Here is a 25594-nt window from a genome sequence, read left to right as displayed (position 1 = left end):
CATATTTCAAGAACAAGGTTTTAATTAAGATTGCTTCACCTAAGTCAGATTTATAAGCTCTTGGCCGCTACAGCTTCCATCATCAACAAAAAATATATAAAAAATGGCAAGTTCTGCAATGAAATTAGATCTAATAATTTAAACAGCCTTATGAACCATATATGAGAGATATACAGTATATATAAATTTGGCAAATCATTTTTAAAAAATAAAAATAAAAATAAAAATAAAATTATCCAAGCAGTCTTCACATTCTTAAAAATTATCGAGGAAAATAAATCAAATCCAATAAAAATTTGTTTAAAAGGAAAAAAACTAAACAAATTAGATTCCACCAAAAGACACACAATAAATTACTTATGTACTCAATTTCTTAAATAGATGGCACAATCCAAATTGAGGGCGGCATATGCTTATGTGAAGGATCCAGGCTATAATGCATTCCAAAGTTTCCATTCTCTACGTTAAAGATACCAAGGTCGCGGCGCCCATGTAGGGGATGTAATTTAATGTCAATATAATCATCCGTGTAGTATATGGAATTAGGCTGGCACCCAGGCCATTTGGAAGCTGAAACACAAATTGAATGGTTATCTCCCAAAAACATGGTGTCTCCGCCCAAGTTATTCACTTCAACCCGTTTAGCCCAAACCTTTTTATCTGTTTTTTGTAAAAGCACCTTGAAAACCTTAAAATCAAAAGTTGTATGCTGTAAATCAGGGAGATCATAATCTATATTCCTATGCACGAGAAGTAAATCCCCGCTAGATGATTCGACAAGATAATTACGTTCAGACTGCAGATTAGTTGGCGGTGCAATTACCTGCACTTGGGGAGCCTTACTCTCCCTAACCCTTCTATTGAGATCAACCATTATGATTCTATTGAAACCATCGACGGCAAGAATTTGGCCTTTATAAAATATAACATCAAGAATGAGGCTAAATCTCAATCTATCTTTATCTATGTAAGTCCAAGCTCTGTCTCCTGGCTGAATGAATGCCAATGATTTGCAATCACTATAGATCGCACTAATAATATAGTCACCAGGAGACGAAACAGGGTCAGCAGACAATATAGCTTTCATAACTTTAAACTCAACATCAGGAGGTTTTGTATAACCCATATTGATGATTTCTTGATATTCGTATTCTGAGCGATTAATAATCGGAGGAAGCTCAATGGTAGCTCCAGAGAACGGGTTAATTAAGGTTAAGCCGAATGATTCTTCTACAGTAAATAACCAACCATGTGATGAACCAGAAAGCCTCTTCTTGTAAGGTACCCGTACCTGAAAATCAAATAATTTATTATTAATGATGTTGTATAGGCTACGTCTTTCCTGGTGGCTATCATCTTGACTAGGGACCATCAAGAATGGAACTTGTCTGCAGCCTTTATTTTCAAAAAATTGAACTTTGTTGTCCATTGCCACAGATTGCCATGATTTGCACACAGCACCAAAGCGAACATAGTCAGCAAGTGAAACCAACTTGTAGAGAATCATATCAAATAAGTTCATCGGAAGCCATGCCCAATCTGATTCCGACTCCCATAATGAGCCCATATCAATATCCAATACCACCACTACAATGTCAACAAATCAAAGAATCTAAATAATCAATTGATTGGCAAAAATTTGAACCCAAAAAAAAAAAAAAAAAAAAATTAAAACCACAAATTGAGAGGTATGGCAACGTAGTTAAATAAGTTGTTACCTATTTATATAAATAAAAAAGAGATATATTAATATTTCCAGAGACATAAATTTATTCAAGCACATGAAAACATGATAGAATAATCGTAAATTCAGATAATTAATATATACTTGTATATAAATAGTATATGAATATGAATAATCACAACAACTCACCTGAAGTTGCAACAATCTTGGCAATGTAAACCGCAATGAGTAAAGAGAATCCAACCAAAAACAAAGTGAACAAAGTGACGAGATATTATGACGCCCTACTGATTGATATATATATATATATTTATTTATTGCGAGAATTCTTTTCCTAATCAGAAAGCTATTTCTTTTCCTAATACAAGAAGGATGAGTCAGAGGGTTTTATTTCCTTCCCTCGTCACTCTAAAACGTCAATGGTTTAGACGAATCGATATATATTATATGAAAAATAACAAATTTTTAAGTTTTACAAATATATGAAGTCAAAGACCCCTAAATACAAAGTAAATTTTGAAGAAAAAAAACACTCCAGATTACACTTTTATAAGTGATGTAGATGTATATGTATATGTATGTATATGTATCTAGACCATTTATAAAAGTGTAAAGCTTTTTAGTATTTTAGAATTTATTTATTAATATAAAAATATTTAATTAAAGAATTTCAATATTTTAGTATTTATTTATTAATATAAAAAATATTTATTAATTAATATAAAAAAATAACACAAATTGCCTATTTATTATGAATTTTTATTTTTTAATTAATATAAGGTCACCTTAAATCACGTATAATTATGAATTTTTATTTTTCAATTAATATGAGGTCACCTTAAATCACGTATAATTATGAATTTTTTATTTAATTAATATAAGGTCAACTTAATAAGGTGCTTAGAAGAGTTTCTATACAACTTAAATCACTTATAATTAAACAAATAAAAATATATATAAATATATAAATTAACATGATTAATGCAATTCAAATAATAAAACATAATTAAAAAATAACATAATTAATGCAATCCAAAGAATAATATACTTATAATAAAACAAAGAATTCAAATAATTTTGTTAAATAATTACCTATTTTATTTTTATACTTAACTTGTTTTAGTTGTTTTAATAGTTTTATAGAAACTCTTTTATTTCAATTTATTTTATCTATAGAAACTCTTTTATTTTAATTCATTTTATATCAATTAATAAATAATTTTTTATATTAATAAATAAATACTAAAATACTGAAACACTTAAACTCTTTTATTTTAATTCATTTTATATTAATTAATATATTTTTTTTTTGTACTAATAAATAAATTCAAAAATACTTGAAACTCTTTACACTTTTAATAATAGTATATAGATAATTCATTTTATTTATAGAAACTTTTTTTATTTTAATTCATTTTAAATCAATTAAAAAATACTAAAATATTAAAATACTGAAACACTGAAACTCTTTTATTTTAATTCATTTTATATCAACTAATAAAAATTTCTCTATATTAATAAATAAATACTGAAACTCTTTACCCTTTTAATAATAGTGTAATAATTCCTTTTATTTATGGAAACTCTTTTAATTTAATTCATTTTATATCAATTAATAAATATTATTTTATATTAATAAATGAATAATAAAATACTTAAATACTGACATACTGAAACTCTTTTATTTTAATTTATTTTATATCGATTAATAAATATTTTTTTATATTAACAAATAAATACGAAAATACTTGAAACTCTTTACACTTTTAATAATAGTATTAGATAATTCATTTTATTTATAGAAACTATTTTATTTTAATTTATTTTATAACAATTAAAAAATACTAAAATATTGAAACACTACAAATTTTTTATTTTAATTCATTTTATTTCAATTAACAAATATTTTTTTATATTAATAAATAAATACTGAAACACTTTACACTTTTAATAATAGTATAACAATTCATTTTATTTATGGAAACTCTTTTATTTTAATTCATTTTATATCAATTAATAAATATTTCTTTATGTTAATAAATAAGTACTGAAACACTTAAATTTTTTATTTTAATTCATTTTATATCAAATTCATTTTATATCAATTAATAAATATTTTTTTATATTAATAAATTAACACTGAAATACTTGAAACTCTTTACACTTTTAATAATAGTATATAGATAATTTATTTTATTTATAGAAACTCTTTTATTTTAATTCATTTTATATCAATTAAAAAATACTAAAATACTGAAATACTAAAACACTGAAACTCTTTTATTTTAATTCATTTTATATCAATTAATAAAAATTTCTTTATATTAATAAATAAATACTAAAATATTAAAACACTGAAACTCTTTACACTTTTAAAAATAGTATAGCAATTCATTTTATTTATAGAAATTTTTTTATTTTAATTCATTTTATATCAATTAATAAATATTTTTTTATATTAATAAATTAATACCGATCAAAATACTGAACATTGAAACTCTTTTACTTTAATTCATTTTTATATCAATTAATAAATATTTTTTATATTAATAAATAAATACTGAAACTCTTTACACTTTTAATTTACGTATTTAATTTTAATTGGTAATTTATTTTATTATTTGGTTGATTATTTTATTAAATTGAATTTTAATTAATTAATTACTTATTTAATTTTAATTGGTAATTTATTTTATTATTTGGTAAATAGTTTTGTTAGTAATTATCTATTTTATTTTTATACGTAACTTGTTTTAGTTGTTCTAATAGTTTTATAGAAAGTCTTTTTTATATTAATAAATAGTTATTGGAACATTAAATAATTACTTATTTTATTTTTATACGTAACTTGTTTTTAGTTGTTCTAATAGTTTTGTAGAAACTCTTTTATTTTAATTTATTTTATTTATAAATATTTGTTTATTTTAATTCATTTTATATCAACTAATAAATATTTTTTTATATTAATAAATAAATACTAAAACTGTTTTATTTTAATTCATTTTATATCCATATCTTATCTTATTCATCGAGGATACAAATACTACTGTATAAGATATCTCACTTTTCCTATGATTATTAATTGGCGTATATATAACGTAGCGTACTAGTCCTCTCAGATTGTGTATATATGTATATGATCATATTCACTCTTAATTGCCCTAAGTAATAGTCTCATCGTCTGTATGCCGATCATCACCCGGCCACCACTGATCTCTCGCGCGCGCACTCTCAAGAAGAAGAGGTAAAAAAACAAGGAAGAAGAACTGATCGATGGGTTAGGGTTTCTTAACTTTTTTGTTGAAGTATTGTTTGATGATAGATCCAATATTACTCATCGAACAATACTTCAATAAAAACGTAAAGAACCTATCCCTCCAGCCAAACAGGATTCATGGGATCGATCTGTACCAACAAAATCCGGATGATCCACCTTGCAGGTTTATATATCTATACCTTATTGTGTTTTTCAATTATATATTTAGCCAATTGTGATTGATTATATATTTGTGTATTTTTTAACATTCTTGGTTATAATAGATGGTAAACTATTAGGAATACATGTTCTATTAGTTCATCTAGTACTTCTGTGTTAATTTGGTTCCTTGATGTTGCCGGATGGAACAGTGCATCGCTTGTATATATGAAATTTAAATGGACTTTTTTTTCAATTGGAATCAATCCGTTGGAGTCATAAAACCAAATCAAACCACATGATTTGAATTGGAATTATATGAGTTTTATTTAGATCCAATAAATTAAATTTTATTAGTATGCTCTATGTTTTCATAAATGATAACTTAGCTGGTGTGCAATTGTTTTATTTTTTATTTTTAATTATATGTGCAATGGGGGGTTTTTAACCCTATATTTATGTTTAGCTCTGATTGCTCATTGCTGAACTAGTGCTGTAGTTGAATGCTACGAACGCCATCTTTGGCACTTGCAGTAGCGTGTGTTCTTGGGGCTTTATCGTATTCTTTGATTCTTCTCGATCAATAAATTTTCATTTACGGAAAAAATATTAACTTGATCTATACATTTTGATATTATCAATTTAATTGTTTTAAATGATTCATTATTGAGAGACCCAGTAATAAAAATTTTTATTAGAAAAACAGTAATAGGTTATGGACATAACTGAGCGCTGCAGATATGTGGATTATTCCTTATGAAAATCAAAATAATTTCTAAATTCTTTTGCTTAAATAATATGCTGTATGTATTCCTTATGTTTTTTTATTTTTCTTTAGGAATTAATTTCCTTTAAAACTGATTTTTATTTTATTATAAAAACTTGTACTGCGATAGGAGAGATATTCAATCAATTTTATCAATAAGATATCATATTCCTTCGTGAATTTTCTTTTAGTTTGTTGGATCAAACTACCTTCTTGTGGATTCAATATAACTCCTGTCTCATTATACCATGCATTAGACTAATGTCTGTCGGTGTTTGAAAGTCTGTAAAAAATGCCCTAAAGTAGATTGTGCTTCTATTACATTAATTTCATAATTTTCATCATTGCAATATTTTATTTTGTAAAAGGAGTCTTTGATCATTTTCTTTTTTTGGAAAGGGTTTAAAATGGCAAATTGCTAACGGAAATCAGATGACAGTATTTTTGTAAGATTTCTTCGTCTCAACCTTCTAATATTCAATTTCCATTTGTTTCATCTTTGAAAATAACCAAAATATATATATGTCAATGGAAGGAGTCGCCAGTTAAACAACTATTCTATAATTCTGATGCAAAGAGGATATATCCTTGCTATAGTGGCTATACCTTTGAGTTCAGGAGGAGGATCTAAAGGTGTGAGGGTGAGTCGATGAGCAGGAAAAATCTTTGGAAGCTCAGGGTGAAGCCAAAAATTAAACACTTAATTCCTATGAATATATAGTTTCACTCAACAGAGTTGCTGTGGCTGTGAAACTCCATAGAAAGGCCGGGGGATTGTCAATTTTGTTTTCAGGAGGCAGAATCTGTTGATCATTATCCTAGGAACGGAGAAGCAGGTGGTGGTTTGGTGGCATTGTTTGCAGAAGGTTGGAGAATTTAACTATGGAAGGTGATGCTGCAGAAACTATAATAAGGGCTGTGAATGAAGGTGTTTATATTCGAGTTTCGAGAGACAAAGATTGTTGTCAATGCCATTCAGTATCATCCAAAGAAATGAAAATTGTAATGTTCTTCTTTTCACTGACTAACTGACCTCTATGGTTAATTGAATAGGTGAGATCTGATTATGTTCTTGATCAATAAAATTTCTTTTTGGCTGGAACCATGGATATCATTTTGAGGTTAATTTCAACTATTTTCAGAGCATGGTGAAATTAATACAAGTGCAATTGATGCATAGTACTTTTATGAATTAGAGAGTTTTGTGATTTAATGGAAGAATTTTGAACGGTTGGGATTAGACATTTTGAAACCTGACAACGAATCTTACATTGTGCTTTTCATAATTAGGTTTCTATTACATTAATTTTTTATAATTGCAATATTTTCTTTTGTAAAATGAGTATTTGAACCATCTGCATGAATGTGTTAATATGTGAGCACATAAAATAGAGTATCTCCCACTGAATACAGAAATGCATGTAGTTTCATCTAATCCATGAGAAATAATAACTAAAATGCAATATATGAGCATGCAAAATATAATATCTAATTTGCAAAATAATTTTGCTAACAGGATTAATATTAAACCTGATGCCATGTAACACACGAGATTGAGTTGATAAAGTACTATAATTTATGTGAAACACATCACAGAACTTGCCAGACGATTATGACAGGACAAATACAACAGCCTTTCTGATTCAAGTTAAAACAAATACAGAATCAAACCTGAAAGAATTAATCATTGATATAATTAAGCTTCACTAGACGATGACTCCAAACTTGTAATACTTCTTTCATCTCAATGTAAGACCTAATACTAGATAGAGTTTCCATTTTGACAGTTCAAAAATACTCAACAGCTCTTGCTTTTGGAGTTTATGGTCAGAATTTTCCAAAATTTGAGCCATTGTGAGTAACTTAACACACCCAATTAATCATTGATATAAGCTACATTAGGTGATCACTCCAGCACTTGTAACGCTTCTTTCCTAAGGATGAACATGTGTAGGACTGCAGTAATAGTGCAACACCAATGCATAGAAAAGGGCAGGAAATGAGTACCAATGCATGCTAGTATATATGTACCGCACCCATTACAAATATGAATACTTCTCTGCAACAGGTCTGGAAGTAAAGAGGCAAAGAAGAAATGTCATGAATGACCAGAGACAAACACCACACCAAGGACTTGGAAGGTCACTATCAAAGCAACCACTTCTTTCTAAAACATCTTGAGATTGAAAGCTTTTGACGACTCATGTCTATATAGACAGAGTCAGATGACTCATGTCATGATAATGTCATATAACATCAGACCATTTTTTAAAACACTATTGAAGAACCAATTTCAATGGAAGATCAAGCACACTGCGGGAAACCAAATTTACACAATTAAATTGTTCTAAATTGAAGCACAACAATCCTACACACTTAACATTCAAAATCAGGAAAAATGTACTGTTAAGACAATACATCTAAGAAGCAGTTTGAAAGAATTAATAAGCAGAAATGGAGAACATCTTGCTGTGATATTTATGATGTTCACTCCTTGTCCTCCTCTGCTGACTGGTCCAATGACTGCTTCTTTGTTGAAGTACTTTCATTGTTGGGTGGGTCTGGAAATAACTGTCTCTTGGCTCCCTTCCCCGCAGTTGGAGGACTACGCTCAGGACCTCCGGGTTGGTTGCTGGTAGAACTCATCGGTTCTTTGCTGGCTGGATCCGGTGATAACTGTCCCTTTGTTCCACTTGTCTCAATGCCTGATTCTTTCTGCATTCTTGTGTTGATTGATTCATAACTTTTGGTTGTAGATGAGGAGGTCTTCAAGCATTGCTTCAGAATCAGAAGCTGCAATATGAGAACCGAGTAAGATTTCACTATTAAGGCATACTGCAGATGAGTTTTGTTCAAAAAGAAGTTCATACATAAAAGCTTTAATGGATGCTTGCCTTCTTTTCAAATTCTCTTAAAAGTAACTCGAGCTGCGCATCATCATCTTTCTTTGGAAGAGAGGGACCAACATCAGGCACACTAGAGAAAGGCTCCTGATTCACATTTGCAAGTCCTGACGAACTGTTGAGCCTCTGAATCCGGTTCTTGCAGACTAATATCGCCTTCTGGCAATATTCAATGGCTTCCTCAATCTTGTAGCAATTTGCCAAGCAGAAACATATTTTAAAATTTCTGGGAGCTTTAAGTGAAGGCTGTAATCAGTCAAAAAGCAGGGGAGACAGGTATATATATGCCTAGGAATCATAATACATAGAAGTAGCAGTCAATTAATAAAGTACTAAATCAGCTATGAATGGATACAGATGAGCGATGCGTTGATTGTCTGGTTCAACCACACCCTCCAGAATGGATAGTGCTTCCTGATAGTGCTTGCAAGAATCCACATAACTCCCTGCAAAATATGGAGCATACATCGAGGTTCAATAAATACAATCTTCCTATGACAAGAAATGCCTATAGATTTCTGTTACACGAAAATTTCAAATTAAAAGTATAGGACAGATTGCCTTTTTTCAGTTCCACCTCCCCAAGGGCAGATAAGAGGTCCACCTTCTCCACTGAGTCACCTGGTTGCATTTCTACCATTTTCAGTGACACCTTCCCAAGGACATCAACTAGATGTAACCCTGCAGATTCCAGGTCGTCTGTACAAAAACACGGCTACAATTAGAATGTTCCTGATCAAGATATGCTCATTCATATAGACAAGTCAGTCATAAGCATTGTTTATAGCTAGTACGAATACAAATACTGAAATTGTTTCTCAATCAGTCATAAGCATTGTTTCTCAATCAAAAACTAGAGATTCTTGGAAAATTTTCGAAGGTTCAAAGTGAGAAGGCCCATGAGTGATTTCGATCTCTTTTAGTGATTGATGTATTTGGCTTCATTAAATTCATTTAAAAACTTTTGTATCAATGCAGATGAATAAAAGACATGAATGAGATTCAATTGCAGAACCTGAACAAATCACTTATTCAGCATTGATTCGAGCAGAAGAATGTAAATCAAATTCACAAGTTTTCACATCTCTCCATTATGATTGGACATAAAAACTAAGAATTTTCCCTATCCAACATCTAAGTGTGGAAAAATTTCGGGCACTAACCATCACGCGGAACTTGTATTGCAACAATAGTTGTTCCATACAGTTGGTAATCTGCCTCCATTGGCAAAGCCTCAATCATTACATCGTTTTCTATACGAAATTGAGGCTCCAGGGCAAGACCGTATTTGAATTTTTCTGGGACAAATTGATCAGCAAATTCGGCGCCATTGCTTTCAATCCCGAATGACAGACAAAAAGTTGAGTAGGATTATTGTTAAAAGGTTGCAGATTGTTCAGGCAAATAGTGTATGCATACCTTTGCAATATTATTGCCAGACATCCAAAATACATAAATAAATATATACGTTCATAAATTCATATATGCAATATATGTGCATATAGAAAAAGATGAAGTTTTGTCATAAAACCTAAAATGATATAATTGGAGATAAAAGAGAATAAAAATAATAATTAAAAGGACAATGGATAGTATGTGAGATAGTTCTCACCACAGTTTAGTCGATTTAGGTAGTTATTCCATATTAGTCAAGATCGAACCCTAAATTAAGAACACTATAAACTTGATAGATCGAAAATGGATTAAATTTGGAATTAGAATGTATAATTAAATGATCAAGTACAACGAGAAAAGAATCAACGAAGCACTAATAGCATAACAAAACAGAGCACCAAAGCTAAGAACCCCCAATATTGAATCAGCAAATCATCAAGAACAACGAAAAGAATCAACGAGAGACACAAGAATAGAACAAGAATCGAAAGATCATAGTAAGAAATACTAACAAAGTTTTAAGAACACGCTTGAAGAGATTAAAGTCACGAGCTTGAAAGGCCTTCGATCCCTTCTCCATCAATAAAGCAGCCGATTTCAGGGCGAAAGGAGGATCATCGGAGTCTGTCTGATTTGCTTCGTTTTGATCCGGGTTCGCAGCATCACGGTTCCCTTCGGTTGTTTGAGTAGATGGAGGAGAATCATCGGAGTGTGTCTGAGTTGCTGCGTTTCGATTCAGGTTCGCAGCATCAGGGTTCTCTTCGATTGGATCAACAGAGTTCTGTGAATAAGTTCCGGCTGTTTCTACCGATAGGATCGAACCCGATGAAGAATCCTCTGATGCCATTCACAATTCTCACTTTTCTAAACAAGATTTGCAGAAGAAAATGTGACCATTCCTAATGGAAAGGAGGACTTTTAAATGGGTTTTGCGCGCCAAGCCGTTTGGGTTACGGTTATTTCAGTTGAGCATGGTGGAGCTGTATGTGGGTCCCATTTTATGCATTGGGTCACTAAAGCCTATTGCAGGCGCGTGTGTGTACGTTGGGCTAGTACTTGGGTATGGACAAGGTTTCCTAATTCATTGGGCCTGAACGCATTTAAATCACAAGCCCAATCTGACAACACAGGTGCCCTGACTCGTAATATGGATTATCATTTGTGCAACCAAACTAGGTCTAAAGTGAAGTTATATTTCTAAAAAGGGACTACTAAAATGGGATATTGGGAGTAGTACTAATAAGTAATATTTTGATGTCTAATGATATTTCCTCAGTTTTTAAAGCAGAAGCATGAGAGTTGAAATTTGTATAAGGGCAAGTGGGGGTGTGTGATTGAGTGCTCAAATTCCTCTAAGGGCAAGTGGGATGTGTTTTTTGCCAAGGTGAAAGAAGAAGAAGAAGGAGGGAGGAATGAAAAATATATCATGTGCACTAGAAACGGTTGGAATCAACCTCCCAGCGGTATCAGATTAACTCAACTCTCACTAGTGCATCCTGGGTTGGAATCAACCTAACAACAATATTGGGTCAACTCAATTGTCTTCAATTTACCTGGGTTTGATCCTAGCCTCCTAGGTGCACCTAGAATTGGTCCTACAAAGCCATATAGTTCCATGCAGCATTTCATTTAAACAAAAGATCCAAGAATAGGCTTTTGGCATCAAGAACCATGATGATTCAGATTTGGAAGACTTATGTTAGAAAAACACCATTTCACCTAAATTCAATTGAGTTCGAACCTTTGATCCAACGGAATGGAAGTGGACAGAATTGTACAGACGACCTAAATTCAACTTATGTTAGCTATCCTATAGGTTTGTTGCTGGCACTTATTGGTGTAAAGTATTTCTGGCTGCTTTCGCTGGTGCTCAGTGTGTGGATAGCAGATATTAAGCTGCAGAGTTGGAATCTTCAATCCGAGAATGGAGTAAATTTTAATAAGAGACATTGCATATGAATTTTATTCAAACAGAAGTTCATACACAAAGCTTGAGTGAGTGCTTGCCTTGTTTTCAAAATGATCTTAACGCAACCTCAGCTTTCTTCAGCATAGCTTTCTCCCGAAAAAGAGGGATCAACATTTGGACATCTTGATGAATTATTTAATTCATCGTTTGGTTCTAAAATCGTAGAACCAAACTGAACCATTCTCTCACAGTTGGTTCGATTTGCTTCAATTCCATTGACTTCAGTGTCTGTTTTGGTTTCAATTTTTTTGGAATTGTATGAACCTATTTGATTCCAAAATGTGTCTTATCCAAACCGTGTGAACCTATTAGAACTTGACAGACCATTATGACAGGACCATTACAGAAATACTCGACAGCCTTGCTTTTACAATATTCAAAATTACTTTTGGATTATAATCTGTCATTTTTTTAAATCTTAGCCTTTCTTTCATCTCAATGTAAGACCTAATACTGGATACAGTTTCCACTGCAAAGTATATGTACTGCATCCAGTACAAATTTGAATACTTCTCTGCAACAAGTCTTGGAAGAAATGTCACGAATGACCAGAGACAAACCACACCCAAGGACTTGGAAGGTCACCATCATAGCAACCAAGGCACCACTTCTTTCTAGAGATTGAAAGCTTTCACTGATTCATGTCTATATAGGCAGAGTCAGATGACTCGTGGCATGATAGTGTCATATAACATTAGACCATTTTTTAAGTGTGTAGTTTTCTTAATGTCGCCAACATTGAGATGTGTAGGTTTTTGTAAACAGTATCGAAGAACCAATTTCAATGGAAGATAAAGCAGCACACTGCAAGGAACCAAATTTACGCAATTAAAATTGTTCTAAAATGAAGCACAATTCAGTCCTACAGACTTAACATTCAAAATCAGGAAATATGTACTGTGAGACTAAAAGCATGTAAGAGCAGACTAAGCAGTTTGAAAGAATTAATGAGCAGAAATAGAGCATCTTGCTGTGAGATAATGACCAAATGCTCAGGAGAATCCACCATTTGTCAGAAAACCTTCAAGGTGTTCCCTCCTTGTCCTCCTCTGTTGATGATGGGCCCAATGAATGCTTCTTTGTTGGAGTACTTTCAGTGCTGGAGGAATCTGGAAATAACTGTCTCTTGACTTCCTTCCCCGCAGTTGGAGGACTATGCTCAGGACCTCCGGGTTGTTTGCTGGTAGCACTCATCGGTTCTTTGCTGGCTGGATCCGGTGATAACTGTCTCTTTGTTCCACTTGCCTCAATGCCTGATTGTTTCTGCATTCTTGTGTTGATGTTGGGTGAATCAAAACTTGAGTCTGTAGGTGAGGATGACATCATCGGATGCTGCAGAATCAGAAGCTGCAATATGAGAACTGAGTAAGATTTCACCACTAACACCAAGGCACTAAGGCATATTGCAGATGAGTTTTGTTCAAAAAGAAGTTCATACGTATATAAAAGCTTTAATGGATGCTTGCCTTTCTTTCAAATTCTCTTAAAAGTAACTCGAACTTTCCAATATCACCAGCTTTATCCAGAAGAGAGAGACCAGCATCAGGCGCACTAGAAGAAGGTCCAGGCGAACTATTGAGCCTCTGAATCCGGTTCTTGCAGATTGATATAGCCTTCACGCAATATTCAGTGGCTTGCTTAATGTCATTGCATTTTGCCAAGCACATACATATTTTAAAATTTCTGGGAGCTTTAAGTGAAGGCTGTGATCAGTCAAAAAGCAGGGGAGACAAGTATATATATGTGCTATATAGAAGCAACACACAGAAGTAGCAGTCAATAAATAAAGTAGTAAATACGAACGGATACAGATGAGCTATGCGTTGATTGTCTGGTTCAACCAAACGCTCCATAATGGATAGTGCCTCCCGATAGTGCTTAAAAGAATCCATATAATTCCCTGCAAAATATGGAACATACATCAAGGTTCAATATATACAATTTTCCCACGACCAGAAATGCTGATAGATTTCTGTTTCTTGAAATATTCAAATTGATAGTATTGGACAGGTTACTTTTTTTAAGTTCCAGCTCCCCAAGGGCAGATAAGACGTCCACCTTCGCCACTGAGTCACCTGGTTGCTTGTCTAGCATTGTCTTTGCACCAACTAGATATAACCCTGCAGGTTCCAGGTTGTCTGTACAAAAAATCCGGCTACAATTAGAGTGTTCCTGATCAAGATATGCTCATTCACATTCATACAGACAAGTAAGTCATAATCATAGTTTCTAGCTTGCAGGACTTTAAATACTTTAAGCTTTCGCAGAAATATCAAACCGACACCTAGATAGAGACCAAAATGTGTTTCTTTACAGTAGTGATTGATCTGTGTCTTGATATATATGTATGTGTGTAATACTTCATTTAACAACGCATACTTTTGTATCGATGCAGATGCATGCATAAAAGACGTGGATGAGATTCAACTGCAGAACCTAAACTAATCCACTTATTCAACATTGATTTGAGAAGAAGAACATAAAACCAAATTCACAAGTTTTCGCATCTCACCATTAATATTGGACATGAAAATGAAGAATTCGGACATAAAAACAAAGAATTTTCACTATCCATCATCTAAAGGTGGAATAATTTATGGCACTGACCATCACCCGGAACTTCTTTTGCAATAAAAGTCAATCCATGTACTCCGTAATCTGTCTCCATTGGCAAAGCCTCAGTCATTAGATCGTCTTCTACACGAAATTGAACTTGCAGGGCAAGACCCTTGTAAAGGTTTGCCATGACAAATAGATCATCATGTCCGGGTTGGTTGTCAATCTTGAATGACAGACAAAAGTTGAATAGGAGTTGTTAAAAGCTTTCAGATTGTTCAGGCAATTAGTGTATGAATACCTTTGCAATATTTTTGCACACATCCAAAATACATGAATAAATATATACGTGCATATATTCATATATGCATATATATCATGCAATATATGTGTGTATATAGAAAACGAAGAAATTTTGTCATAAAATCTAAAATGATCTAATTGGAGATAAAAATAATAATAATAATTAAAAGGACAATAAATTATATGTGCGATAGTTCTCACCACAGTTTAGTCTATCTAGGCAGTTATTACATAGCGTGTGTGTGTGTGTGTATGTGCGTGTATATTCACTCTTAATTGTCCTCTCAGTTCGTGTATGATCATATTTACTCTCAGTTTGTGTATAGTCGCATCATTTGAGATGATGCTGATTGTGATGTTTTCGTTTTTCGTCATTTTTCGTTTTTAGAATGTTTCGTTTCGGCAAAAGTATTTTCGTCTTTTCACGTTTTGCGTGCTGGACACTATGGAGTATGCCGAGAGTGTCAGAGAGTTGTTTAGAGCATTCCATTGAGTTCATAACTCTTGGAAATGCAAGAGTTGTCATTTTTGCATTTTATCATTTTTCGAGCTGGATGGTCTCGTGTGGGACTCGCTACCGGATTTGTTGTACACGGGAGTTTTGGTTCAGTCCATTTGCATCTCATATATTTTATTTTATGTGCATTTTGTGTTTATGTAGGTTTTATATGGTTGTGTGCATGTATATAATTTTGTGGTGGAGAAATTAAAAGGAAAAGAAAAAAAATATATATAAATCAAAAGATTATTGGAAGTGATGGGACTCACCACTAACCCATTTGGTGGCCAAGAGACCATAAATTGGTCTCATTCTCTCTCTTTCCCCGCAGGTTCTCTCTTCCCCTCACATTTCATCATTTTTTTTTTTTTTTTTGAAAGCAAACTTCAATCTCAAATTTCTTTCTCACCCTTTGGAAATTTTGGAAGCTGTTTGCGGAAAAACGGAGAGCACGGCGTGATTTACGTGTGAGTACAAACAATTTCAGTTTTTGGCCTCACCTAGGATTTCGAATTTGAGACCCATTTTGAGGTTTTTTCTACAAATTGAGGTAGGGGTGTTCTAATGCATAAATTCTTGTACTTTTGTGAGTTTTCTTTTTTAATTTGATATCAAGCATGCTAAATTTGTATAATCTTTGTAAAGATTGTTTAAATGTTGGATACGGAACACATGAGTACTTGTTAATTATTGTGTAGTGATTATATATTCCTATATGAAATTAAATTCATGTCTTAATTGCTAACCATGTTAAATTGATGATTAATTGAAAGCATGAGTTCTGTATTTTAAAATTTTATGTGGGATAGTATGTGTAAAAAATTTTATTGTTGAGTTGATTATTTGAAACATGGAGCGTTTTTGCATCCATCGGGAAGAGAAAATGGAAAAAAGTTTTCAAAACAAAGGAAACAATTTTTTTGGGAAAGTATTTCTAAAAATGTTTGCGAAAACCGGACGCCTAGGAGGCGCCTAGTGGTCCGTGATATTAGTGTAGTCTAGAAGGGAGTGTAGTTGAGCTAACTAGGTTGGATGCGACGCCTTGGAGGTGTCTTGTGGTCGTGGATAGTTAGTCAATCCCCCTTTTGTGACGCCTTGGAGGTGCCTTGGGTCGGATTACACTAACAGTTTGGTTGTTGAAACGGAATTATTTCGAAAATGGGGAGTGGCATTTGCATAATATTGCATGTCATGGCATTGTAGTAAATTTGTGATTGGTTGACATTTGCTACATACTTGTTGTTGTGGTAGAGAATATGTATTCCTCATGGTATGACCCCGTTCCTTTTTGCCCATTTTTTGTGTGAAATTCACGGGGATATAAGAAGTGTGTCTTAGATTTTCTTACTATGCTTATGCTCACCCCATCATTTTTTAACATTTTTCAGGATACGGAAAAGAAGTGGCGGACAACGATCCACCACAAATTTAGACGAGATTGGCGATCTATTTTATTTTATTATCTTTCGTATTAGAACTGTAATATTTTGTAAATGCAATCTTAACTATTTTGTGAAACTTTAGTTTAATTAGTATAATGTTGTAAGTTATGGATTTTTAAATTTTAGCTACATTTTATAGACTGTAACTTGATGTAACTAAGATGTGTTCCTTATTTGGATGAGATGGAGGAACGGGATTTTTTTTATATGTATGTAAACATTTTGGAAATATGATATAATATCTGTATTGTGCTTTGGGACATGATAGATTAGTTTTAAGCCAGTGAGGCCATTGCATTTTTATGTATTTCAACAGGTTGTAGAGAGACTTTTTCTGTGGAGGTTATGCCGAAATTATATATATTTTATTATTATTATTATTTTGGTATCATTTTTTAGTCGTTACAAATTTGGTATCAGAGCAATGGTTCGAATACCATTAAGATAACGGGTAGAGGCCTACCTAGGATTGCATGGGAAGTTGAATTGCATGTTTATATGCTTATGTGCTAAATGTTAAAATTGTTTGAAAGGCATGCCTAATTGCTTAATTGCTTATGTGATTACGTGCTAAGTGCTTAGTGTTATATATTATTAGCATGATCATATTTATCATTAGTTGGGTATTCTGGGAATATGGAAGGTATTTATATGTTTCCATTCTTGTCATTTCATTAATGTGAAGACTTAGTTTTCGGACGTGTTTTAGTGTCATCGTTTTTTACCCGTTTCCTTTTTCCTATAGCGTCATGCCACCATGAAGGGATCTCGGGGAAAGTTCTAGCTCCAATCCCACAGAAATGGATCAGGAGTAAGTTGAAGAGGATGTGTTGTTATGGGATTTGGTCCCACCAAGAGGGGGACAGGCGAGGGGGACCGTTGATCCACCTCTTCAGATAAGTGAGGAACAGTTGAAGTTGGTCGTTCAGGCAGCTCTTTTCGATGCATTTCGACCAGCGGGAGCGTCATCATCATAGGTCGTGCCACCACCGGCACAACCACCACCACCTCCAAAGACAAATGAGTCAGATGATACTCTTTACCGCATTACAAAGTTTATGAAATTGATGCCAGCTCTGTTTGAGGGCGGTCCAGATCCGCTTGTTGTGGATAGTTTCATAGATAGAGTGGAGAAGCATCTTAACGCCATGAATTTGGCGATGGACAAATTGAAGATCACTTTGGCAACTTATAACTGTAACGACCCTAAACTGATACCCTTTTAAAAAGAAATTTTTTGACATGACCTCCCCTAAAAAGGGGACTTCAACCACCTGCTCAATTAAAAAAAAAAAATGCAATGGCCCTTCCTGGCCTTTCAAAACACCTCCAACCTGTCCTAACACATAATAAAATTAATATACTCCAACATCCCATCCATCCGTTCATTATACCTCAACATGGCTCATCACATGGTGGAATATCTGCATACCGTTTAATCCAAATTATCATAATTACAGTCTTAAAATATAGTTACAATAACAAGAGTACACAAATCTCTATACCAAATATAACAAACTAAGATTTTACAAAAATATGAGACTTAATACAAAAATTGTAATACCCCGTAATTTTAAAGAATGTATTTAAATTAATCTGGTGTTAGGTTAATTAATTTTATTTATTTGTGCATACTACATTATTATATTAAGTTCATTTAATTATGCATGTAAATTAATTGTGTATGTTAAAATAGTAAATTTATTCATTTAATTATGCATGTATTATTAATAATAATTTCATTTGTTGGTTATGCTTAAATTAATCATTATTAGTTAATTAAAGTATTATATTTGTGTTATATAGTATTATGATGATATAATGTATTATTTTGTAATAATAATAATTATATTAGTTTAATAATAATAATAATAATAATAATATAATAATAATAATAATTATTATAAAAGTTTATTAATAATAATATTAGTAATAATAATAATAATATTTATAATAATAATAATAGTATTAAACCAAAGTCATGATGAAATTAGAGATTAGGATAGGATTGCATCAATGGTTATGGTTGGAATTAAAGCCATATAGGTAGGAATATGAGAAATGGGTGAGAAGTTATTATAAATTAGATATTTGTAATATTTATATTATATATTTTGTCTATAAATTAACTAGCTTGCCTTAGAAAAAAATAAAAGGGAGTTAGAAACAAAGTATAAATTCTAGAGAGCTATTTTATAAGAGTGAAAGGAAAAGAGAAAGAGAAAGAAGCTTGGACCGGTGTAGGCAATTTTACCCGACTACGCGCAGACCGGCGGATTTATTTTAAATCCAAAAAGGCAAGTTATTATCTACTTTTCCCCTTTGAATTAATAAATTAATTGTTTAGCCTATTTTTATGCATAGAGCCAAGGTTAGGAGGTTGATAAATTATTAATTTTATTTTATTAAATTAATGGAATTTTAATTATATAGGATGGTATATATTTATTTAATGTCCTATGAATTTAATAATGGCTAAAAATAATTAAATAAGACTTTAGGGATTTTTCTAGAATTTTCTAGATTTTTCCGGGCATTTTCTGCAATTTCCGGCGACCTTCCGGCGAGTTTTCCGGTCGCCGGCAGTGAGGGAGACGACCGGAGTGATCCGGTGCAACGCGGCGCACCATAGGAGGGTATACGCGCGCATCCTGGCCATTAGTGGAGTCTGATTGATCCGGTGCATCGCGGTCCATGATACCGCGGTACACCCGGATCTATGGGCGTTGGATGGAGGGAAGATAGGGTGAGATGATCCAGTGTGACGCGAGTACGGAGTCCGGATGCAGCCAACCAACCAGGAAGTGACACGTCAGCAAGGCACCCTTAGTGCGCGCGTGGGAGCGCGTGGCTGACGCCAGACGCGCGTGGAGGCGCGTGGGAGAGTGGGGAAGGTTGGGCTGCGCGTGGGGAGGCTCTGGGAGGCGCGTGAGGGCGCGTGTGGGGTCCCTACAGCTGCTGGAAATTACCAGAATACCCTTAGGGCCTGTTTTGTAAATTCCAGAACCTTAAACTTGGATTTTTAGGTACTGTGTTGGTAATTACGGGTTTAACAGGCCACGAAATTATTATTTTAACACCCGTTACTTATTCTTATGGCCGATTAATCTTTTCTAAGCATTTATTGGCTCGTTCGCAGTACGGATACTAATGTGATTTATTTAACGACATTGTTAAATATAAATAGTGTTATTATCGTATTTAATGGTATCAAACATTACTGTTAAATTAAATAAGGCCATGGTTTTAGTCAGATAAATTATCCATGATATCTTATAGGATGTTTATACTGTTAATTGATATATAAACCATGATTATTATGCTGTGTGCATTTCAGGAAATAAATGGACTATTTAATTATGTCGCATTTATATTATATGGATGTGTTGCCATATAGAACCATATGAGCTGGCTAATAAGTTTAGACTCATTTATACCTTATGCATTCGTTGCGATAGACAGATGTGTGGCTGTCGGGGTATGTGGTTTAATATTATTGGCATGTGTTGCCTAATTGACATACTCGGTATATTTATTAATATTATTGGCATGTGTTGCCTAATTGACATACTCGGTATATTTCTTAATATTGTTGGCATGTGTTGCCTAATTTATATGCTCAGTATATTCATCAGTACTTTGCGAGGTGTTATCACCGTGTAGTTCGTTATAGTCTGTGTTGTCAGTACCGTGCCCCATGTATAATAGCTGATTTCCCGAGTAGGGAAAGGCGACACTTAACCACCTAGTGTGAGTCTAAGTGATCACCGTCTATTCTGGTTGAGGTCATGTTATACATCGGATAGTTCCCGTAGGATGTATACAGATATAGCACTCATCCGATTCATAATGATTAATTTATTTGATTCTCTGGTTTGGGTCATAGTAGAGAGGACTTGCTCGTGGGGTTGACCCACCATTGTTGTTATTTCAGGATACGGTCAGTATCCGTTTCAAGGCTGAGGTTAGCAGTGTGGGACCATCATCCGAACTCATCTACTCCTACGATCCAGTGCAGGGTAGAAGTTTTATGTAGTATTTCAGTTTCAGTTTTTATTTACTTTTGACGTTGAACTCTCAGGGTTATATTTAGGGATCCCTGACGTAGGATTTCCAAGTTGTAATGAAGTACTGTATTAAATAAAGGATGGATGGATGTTGTATTATTTAGTGTTCCTTTCCGGTCTAAATCCTTTTATTATCATCATTTTGTATTCCATGCTTGTATATTGCCAATTGTTTTTGATATCCCTCGTTTTTCGTGTATAAGCCTGATCAACTTATGCGTGGAAAATGTGGGGGTGTTACAGTTGGTATCAGAGCATTCCAGGTTCGAGTGTCTTAGGGATCTGTGATTACTATACTTCCGCGTTGTGTATTCTGATAATTAGAGCCTAAGTATTAGGGTTCTTCGTATTCTTTTAGTCGGTCCATTATAATGTACTGACGTTAGATTTTTCTGAATTTAAAAGAAGGATGTCTCGGCGTGGGACAAGGAATGCGAACCGTCATCGCAGTATTTCCCCAACTCAAAATGAGAATCAGGAATTTTCTCCTCAAGTTGCTGATATCATTGCACGAGCTGTAGCAGCAGGAGTAGCATCTGCTCTACGAAACCAGCAACCTCCTCCGATAGTACCTGTTCCTGAACCAGTGGCACAGCCAATGTCATGGGACAAAGTTCGTCACTCGTTCATCCGGGGAAATCCACCGACATTTGCGGGGTCCACAGATGTCCTGTTAGCATATCAGTGGAAACAGGAGAGCGAGCGTCATCTTCGGATGGTAATCTGTACCGAAGTGCAGAAACAGATGCTGGCTACGTTTATGCTGATAGGCAATGCATTGCAGTGGTGGGAGTCTATTACTACTGTCGATGAGAGGACCAGACTGACGTATGCTGAATTTCAGACTCGCTTTGACGACAAGTATTTTCCTATGTCAGTAAGATCAGCGATGAAGACCGAATTTCTGGATCTGCAACAGGAAGAGATGACTGTGGCTGAGTATGAACAGAAGTTCATAAATTTGTCATTATTTGCACCAGAGGAGGTCAATACGGAAGAAAAGAAGAGAGACCGCTTTGTGAAGGGGTTAATATGGCCGATTAAAGTGGTGATCTTAGGTAGTCCAGCATATACTACTTATATCCAGGTGGTTAATGCCGCCTTACAGCACTGCCAGATGAGGAGTGATTACCGGAAGTCCAAGGGAGATAAGCGGACTAACCGAGACTACCAGACAGTGGAGAAAGGAAGCAGCAGTGGTACCAGGTCCAATGATCGGGGCAGATTTCAAGGACATCAACCTTGGAAGAAAAACAAAGGAAACCTAGATGTGCAGAGGGATGGAGTCCCTAATCAGGGTAGACAAGGTGGGATACCTCAGACCGGACAGGAACAGTGGTCGGGAAACCAACAGAGAAGGCAGACAGGTCCTTTTACGGGACGTTGTTATCACTGTAGAGAGATTGGGCATCCGGCCAAGATGTGCCCCAAAGCTAAACAGGGACAGTATGGGCAGCCGAGACCTAATCAGCCGTTACCTCTACCGGCCCCACCGATGCCACGTGGGCAAGTTCAGAATTTTCCGGCACTTCCAGCACCACCATTTCCTCCGGGACAACCTCCACAGCAGTTGCATCATGGCAGAGTTTATAACTTCATGCCACATAATGCGCAAGCTCCTCAGGCTATTGAGGGTATGTTTTCTATACATGGTCGAACTGCTCGTATACTGTTTGACACTGGTGCATCACATTCTTTTGTGTCTAGGTCTTTTGTTATCTTATCTGGTATGACGACTCAGTTATGTGACCAACCTCTTAATATTTATACACCATTGGGAGTTGGCGCAATTTTACGAGAGTGTAGCGGTGATATCCTTATAGATATGGGCCGGCTTCGATTTCTTGCAAATTTGTTAGTGTTAGATATGCATTCGTATGATGTTATACTTGGGATGGACTGGTTATCTCAGTACCATGCTCAGGTTAACTGTTACGAAAAGTCTATTATATTTTCTATACCAGGACAGGAGATGTACCTTCTCGTTGTACCACAACCTGATAGAGGGCCTAGCACTTATTTATTCGTTCTTGAGGAGGACTCGCAGGAAGCGACTGCGGTATCTCTTGACAGCATCTCGGTAGTACAGGAATTCCAGGATGTATTCCAGGAAATTCCAGGCTTGCCACCGAGTCGAGAGATAGATTTCGTTATTGATTTAGCTCCAGGCACTACGCCTATTGCTAAGGCGCCGTACCGAATGGCACCAGTGGAGATGCGAGAGTTGAAAGATCAAATTCAACAGTTGCTCAGCCAGGGATTTATTCGCAGAAGTACTTCACCATGGGGAGCACCAGTACTGTTTGTAAAGAAGAAGGATGGATCTCTTCGTCTTTGTATTGATTACAGAGAACTGAACAAGGTCACTATTCGCAACAAGTACCCGTTGCCCAGAATTGATGACCTGTTTGATCAGTTGAAGGGAGCTACTTACTTCTCAAAGATCGATTTGAGGTCTGGTTATCATCAGCTACGAGTCAGAGAACAAGATGTTCCAAAGACAGCATTCCTCACAAGGTACGGATCTTATGAGTTTCGTGTTATGCCTTTCGGTTTAACGAACGCTCCAGCTGTCTTTATGGACTTGATGAATAGAGTATTCAGAGAATACTTAGATCAGTTTGTCATTGTTTTCATTGATGATATTCTGGTTTACTCTAAGTCGGAGAAGGACCATGCCAGACATTTACGCACAGTATTGCAGACACTTCGAGAACATCAGTTGTTTGCGAAGTTTGAGAAGTGTGAATTTTGGCAGAAAGAGGTCAAATTTCTGGGACATGTAGTGTCAGAAGAAGGGTTAGCAGTAGATCCAGCCAAGGTTGCGGCCGTTATGGAGTGGGGACAGCCTACCTCACCGACAGAGATTCGCAGTTTTCTGGGATTGGCGGGGTATTATCGCCGGTTCATCCAGGGATTTTCCAAAATTGCGGGTCCACTTACTCATCTAACTAAGAAGAATGTACCATTTGTATGGGATGATTCTTGTCAGACTGCTTTTGCTGAATTGAAGAGTAAGTTAACTTCTGCACCTGTCTTAGCCACACCTCAGAGTGGAATCGAGTATTTAGTATTTACTGACGCTTCTCTGAAGGGTTTGGGTTGTGTGTTGATGCAAGAAGAGCGACCAGTTTCTTATGGTTCTAGGAAGCTTAAGCCTCATGAGCTTAATTACCCGACTCACGACCTAGAGCTCGCCGCAGTGGTTTTTGCCTTGCGTATTTGGAGACATTATCTTTTGGGGGAGACTTTTCGATTGTTTAGCGATCATAAGAGTCTACAGTATTTGTTCACACAGAGGGAACTGAATATGAGACAGCGCAGATGGTTGGAGTTCGTGAAAGACTATCATTTCTCTATTCAGTATCATCCAGGGAAGGCGAATGTTGTAGCAGACGCACTCAGCCGCCGACCCTATGTCAGCCTTTCAGCTTTGTTTACAACAGAGTGGGATGCTTTGAAGACTGTTGATGAGTTAGCAGACGCTTTTATGGCATGTGTGGTAGTAACTCCTTCTATCATTCATCAGGTCATTCAAGCGCAACTCTCAGATCAACAGTGTATTGATCGGGTTTCGGAGTTAGCCTCCGGAGATGTTCCTTTTTATTCTATAGGGACTGATGGAGGATTGAGGTACAAGGGACGTTTAATTGTGCCTTCAGCTGATAATTTGAGAAATGTTGTGATGAGAGAGACACACACTTCTCAGTTCTCTGTACATCCAGGGGGAGACAAGATGTATCAGGACATGAAACGCCAGTTTTGGTGGGCCGGCATGAAAAGAGATATAGCTATCTTTGTCTCTAAATGTAGCACCTGTCAGATGATTAAGATTGATCATCAGAGACCGCCAGGATCGTTACAGCCACTTCCCATACCAGAGTGGAAATGGGAGAGTATTTCCATGGACTTCATAGAGGGATTACCTACTTCACAGCATAATCACAACTCTATTTGGGTCATTGTTGATAGATTGACCAAGTCCGCTCACTTTCTGCCTGTTCGGTCAAACTTTACGTCAGAACAGTATGCTAAGCTGTATATTGCAGAAATGGTGAAACTTCATGGTGTACCATTGTCCATCGTATCAGATAGAGATCCGAAGTTTGTATCAGGATTTTGGAGGAGCTTTCAGCAGGCTTTGGGTACAGAACTATATCTTAGCACTGCTTATCATCCTCAAACAGATGGACAGACTGAGCGAGTTAATCAGATTTTAGAAGACATGTTGCGGGCATGTGTTCTTGATTTTAAGGGCAATTGGGAGGAATATTTGCCGCTTTCAGAGTTTGCTTATAACAATAGTTATCAGAAAACTATTGGTATGGCACCATTTGAGGCTTTGTACGGTAGACCGTGTAGGTCTCCTGTCTGTTGGCTTGGAGTTGGTGAGAACAGCTTTTTGGGTCCTGAATTTATTAAGGACACGTCAGAAAAGATCGCTATCATTAGGGATCGGATGCGTACAGCTCAAAGCAGACAGAAAAGTTATGCTGACCGTCGAACTCGTGCTTTGGAGTTTAAGGTTGGTGATCAGGTTTTGCTTAAGGTTTCTCCTATGAAGGGAGTAATGCGGTTTGGGTCAAAGGGTAAGT

General features: G+C 35.1%; 3 protein-coding genes across 3 annotated transcripts; all 3 read right to left on the bottom strand.

Annotated features, from left to right (window-relative positions):
• Window positions 1-373: 373 nt before the first annotated feature.
• LOC132277784 (F-box protein At2g17036-like) lies at window positions 374-1567 on the bottom strand. Its single transcript, XM_059779631.1, has one exon. The coding sequence runs from the start codon at window positions 1565-1567 to the stop codon at window positions 374-376; it is 1194 nt and encodes a 397-aa protein (XP_059635614.1).
• Window positions 1568-8352: 6785 nt separating this feature from the next.
• LOC132277783 (uncharacterized) lies at window positions 8353-11010 on the bottom strand. The gene is made up of 6 exons (XM_059779630.1): window positions 10676-11010; window positions 9932-10101; window positions 9330-9467; window positions 9102-9214; window positions 8760-9014; window positions 8353-8658 (listed from the first exon to the last, which is right to left on the bottom strand). Exons 1-6 carry the CDS (start codon window positions 11008-11010, stop codon window positions 8353-8355), a joined length of 1317 nt encoding a protein of 438 aa, XP_059635613.1.
• Window positions 11011-13155: 2145 nt separating this feature from the next.
• LOC132277782 (uncharacterized) lies at window positions 13156-14878 on the bottom strand. The gene is made up of 5 exons (XM_059779628.1): window positions 14740-14878; window positions 14148-14270; window positions 13932-14032; window positions 13599-13835; window positions 13156-13479 (listed from the first exon to the last, which is right to left on the bottom strand). The coding sequence occupies exons 1-5, from the start codon at window positions 14876-14878 to the stop codon at window positions 13156-13158; spliced, it is 924 nt and encodes a 307-aa protein (XP_059635611.1).
• Between the last annotated feature and the right edge of the window lie 10716 nt (window positions 14879-25594).

This window comes from Cornus florida, unplaced genomic scaffold, assembly GCF_030987335.1.
Source record: "Cornus florida cultivar Cherokee Brave unplaced genomic scaffold, ASM3098733v1 CherokeeBrave_3.0.0_Hap2_Chr10, whole genome shotgun sequence".
In the NCBI taxonomy this organism is placed as follows: Eukaryota; Viridiplantae; Streptophyta; class Magnoliopsida; order Cornales; family Cornaceae; genus Cornus; species Cornus florida.
Note: the sequence above shows the minus strand (reverse complement) of the source record. Positions and strands in the feature narration are given on the sequence as shown.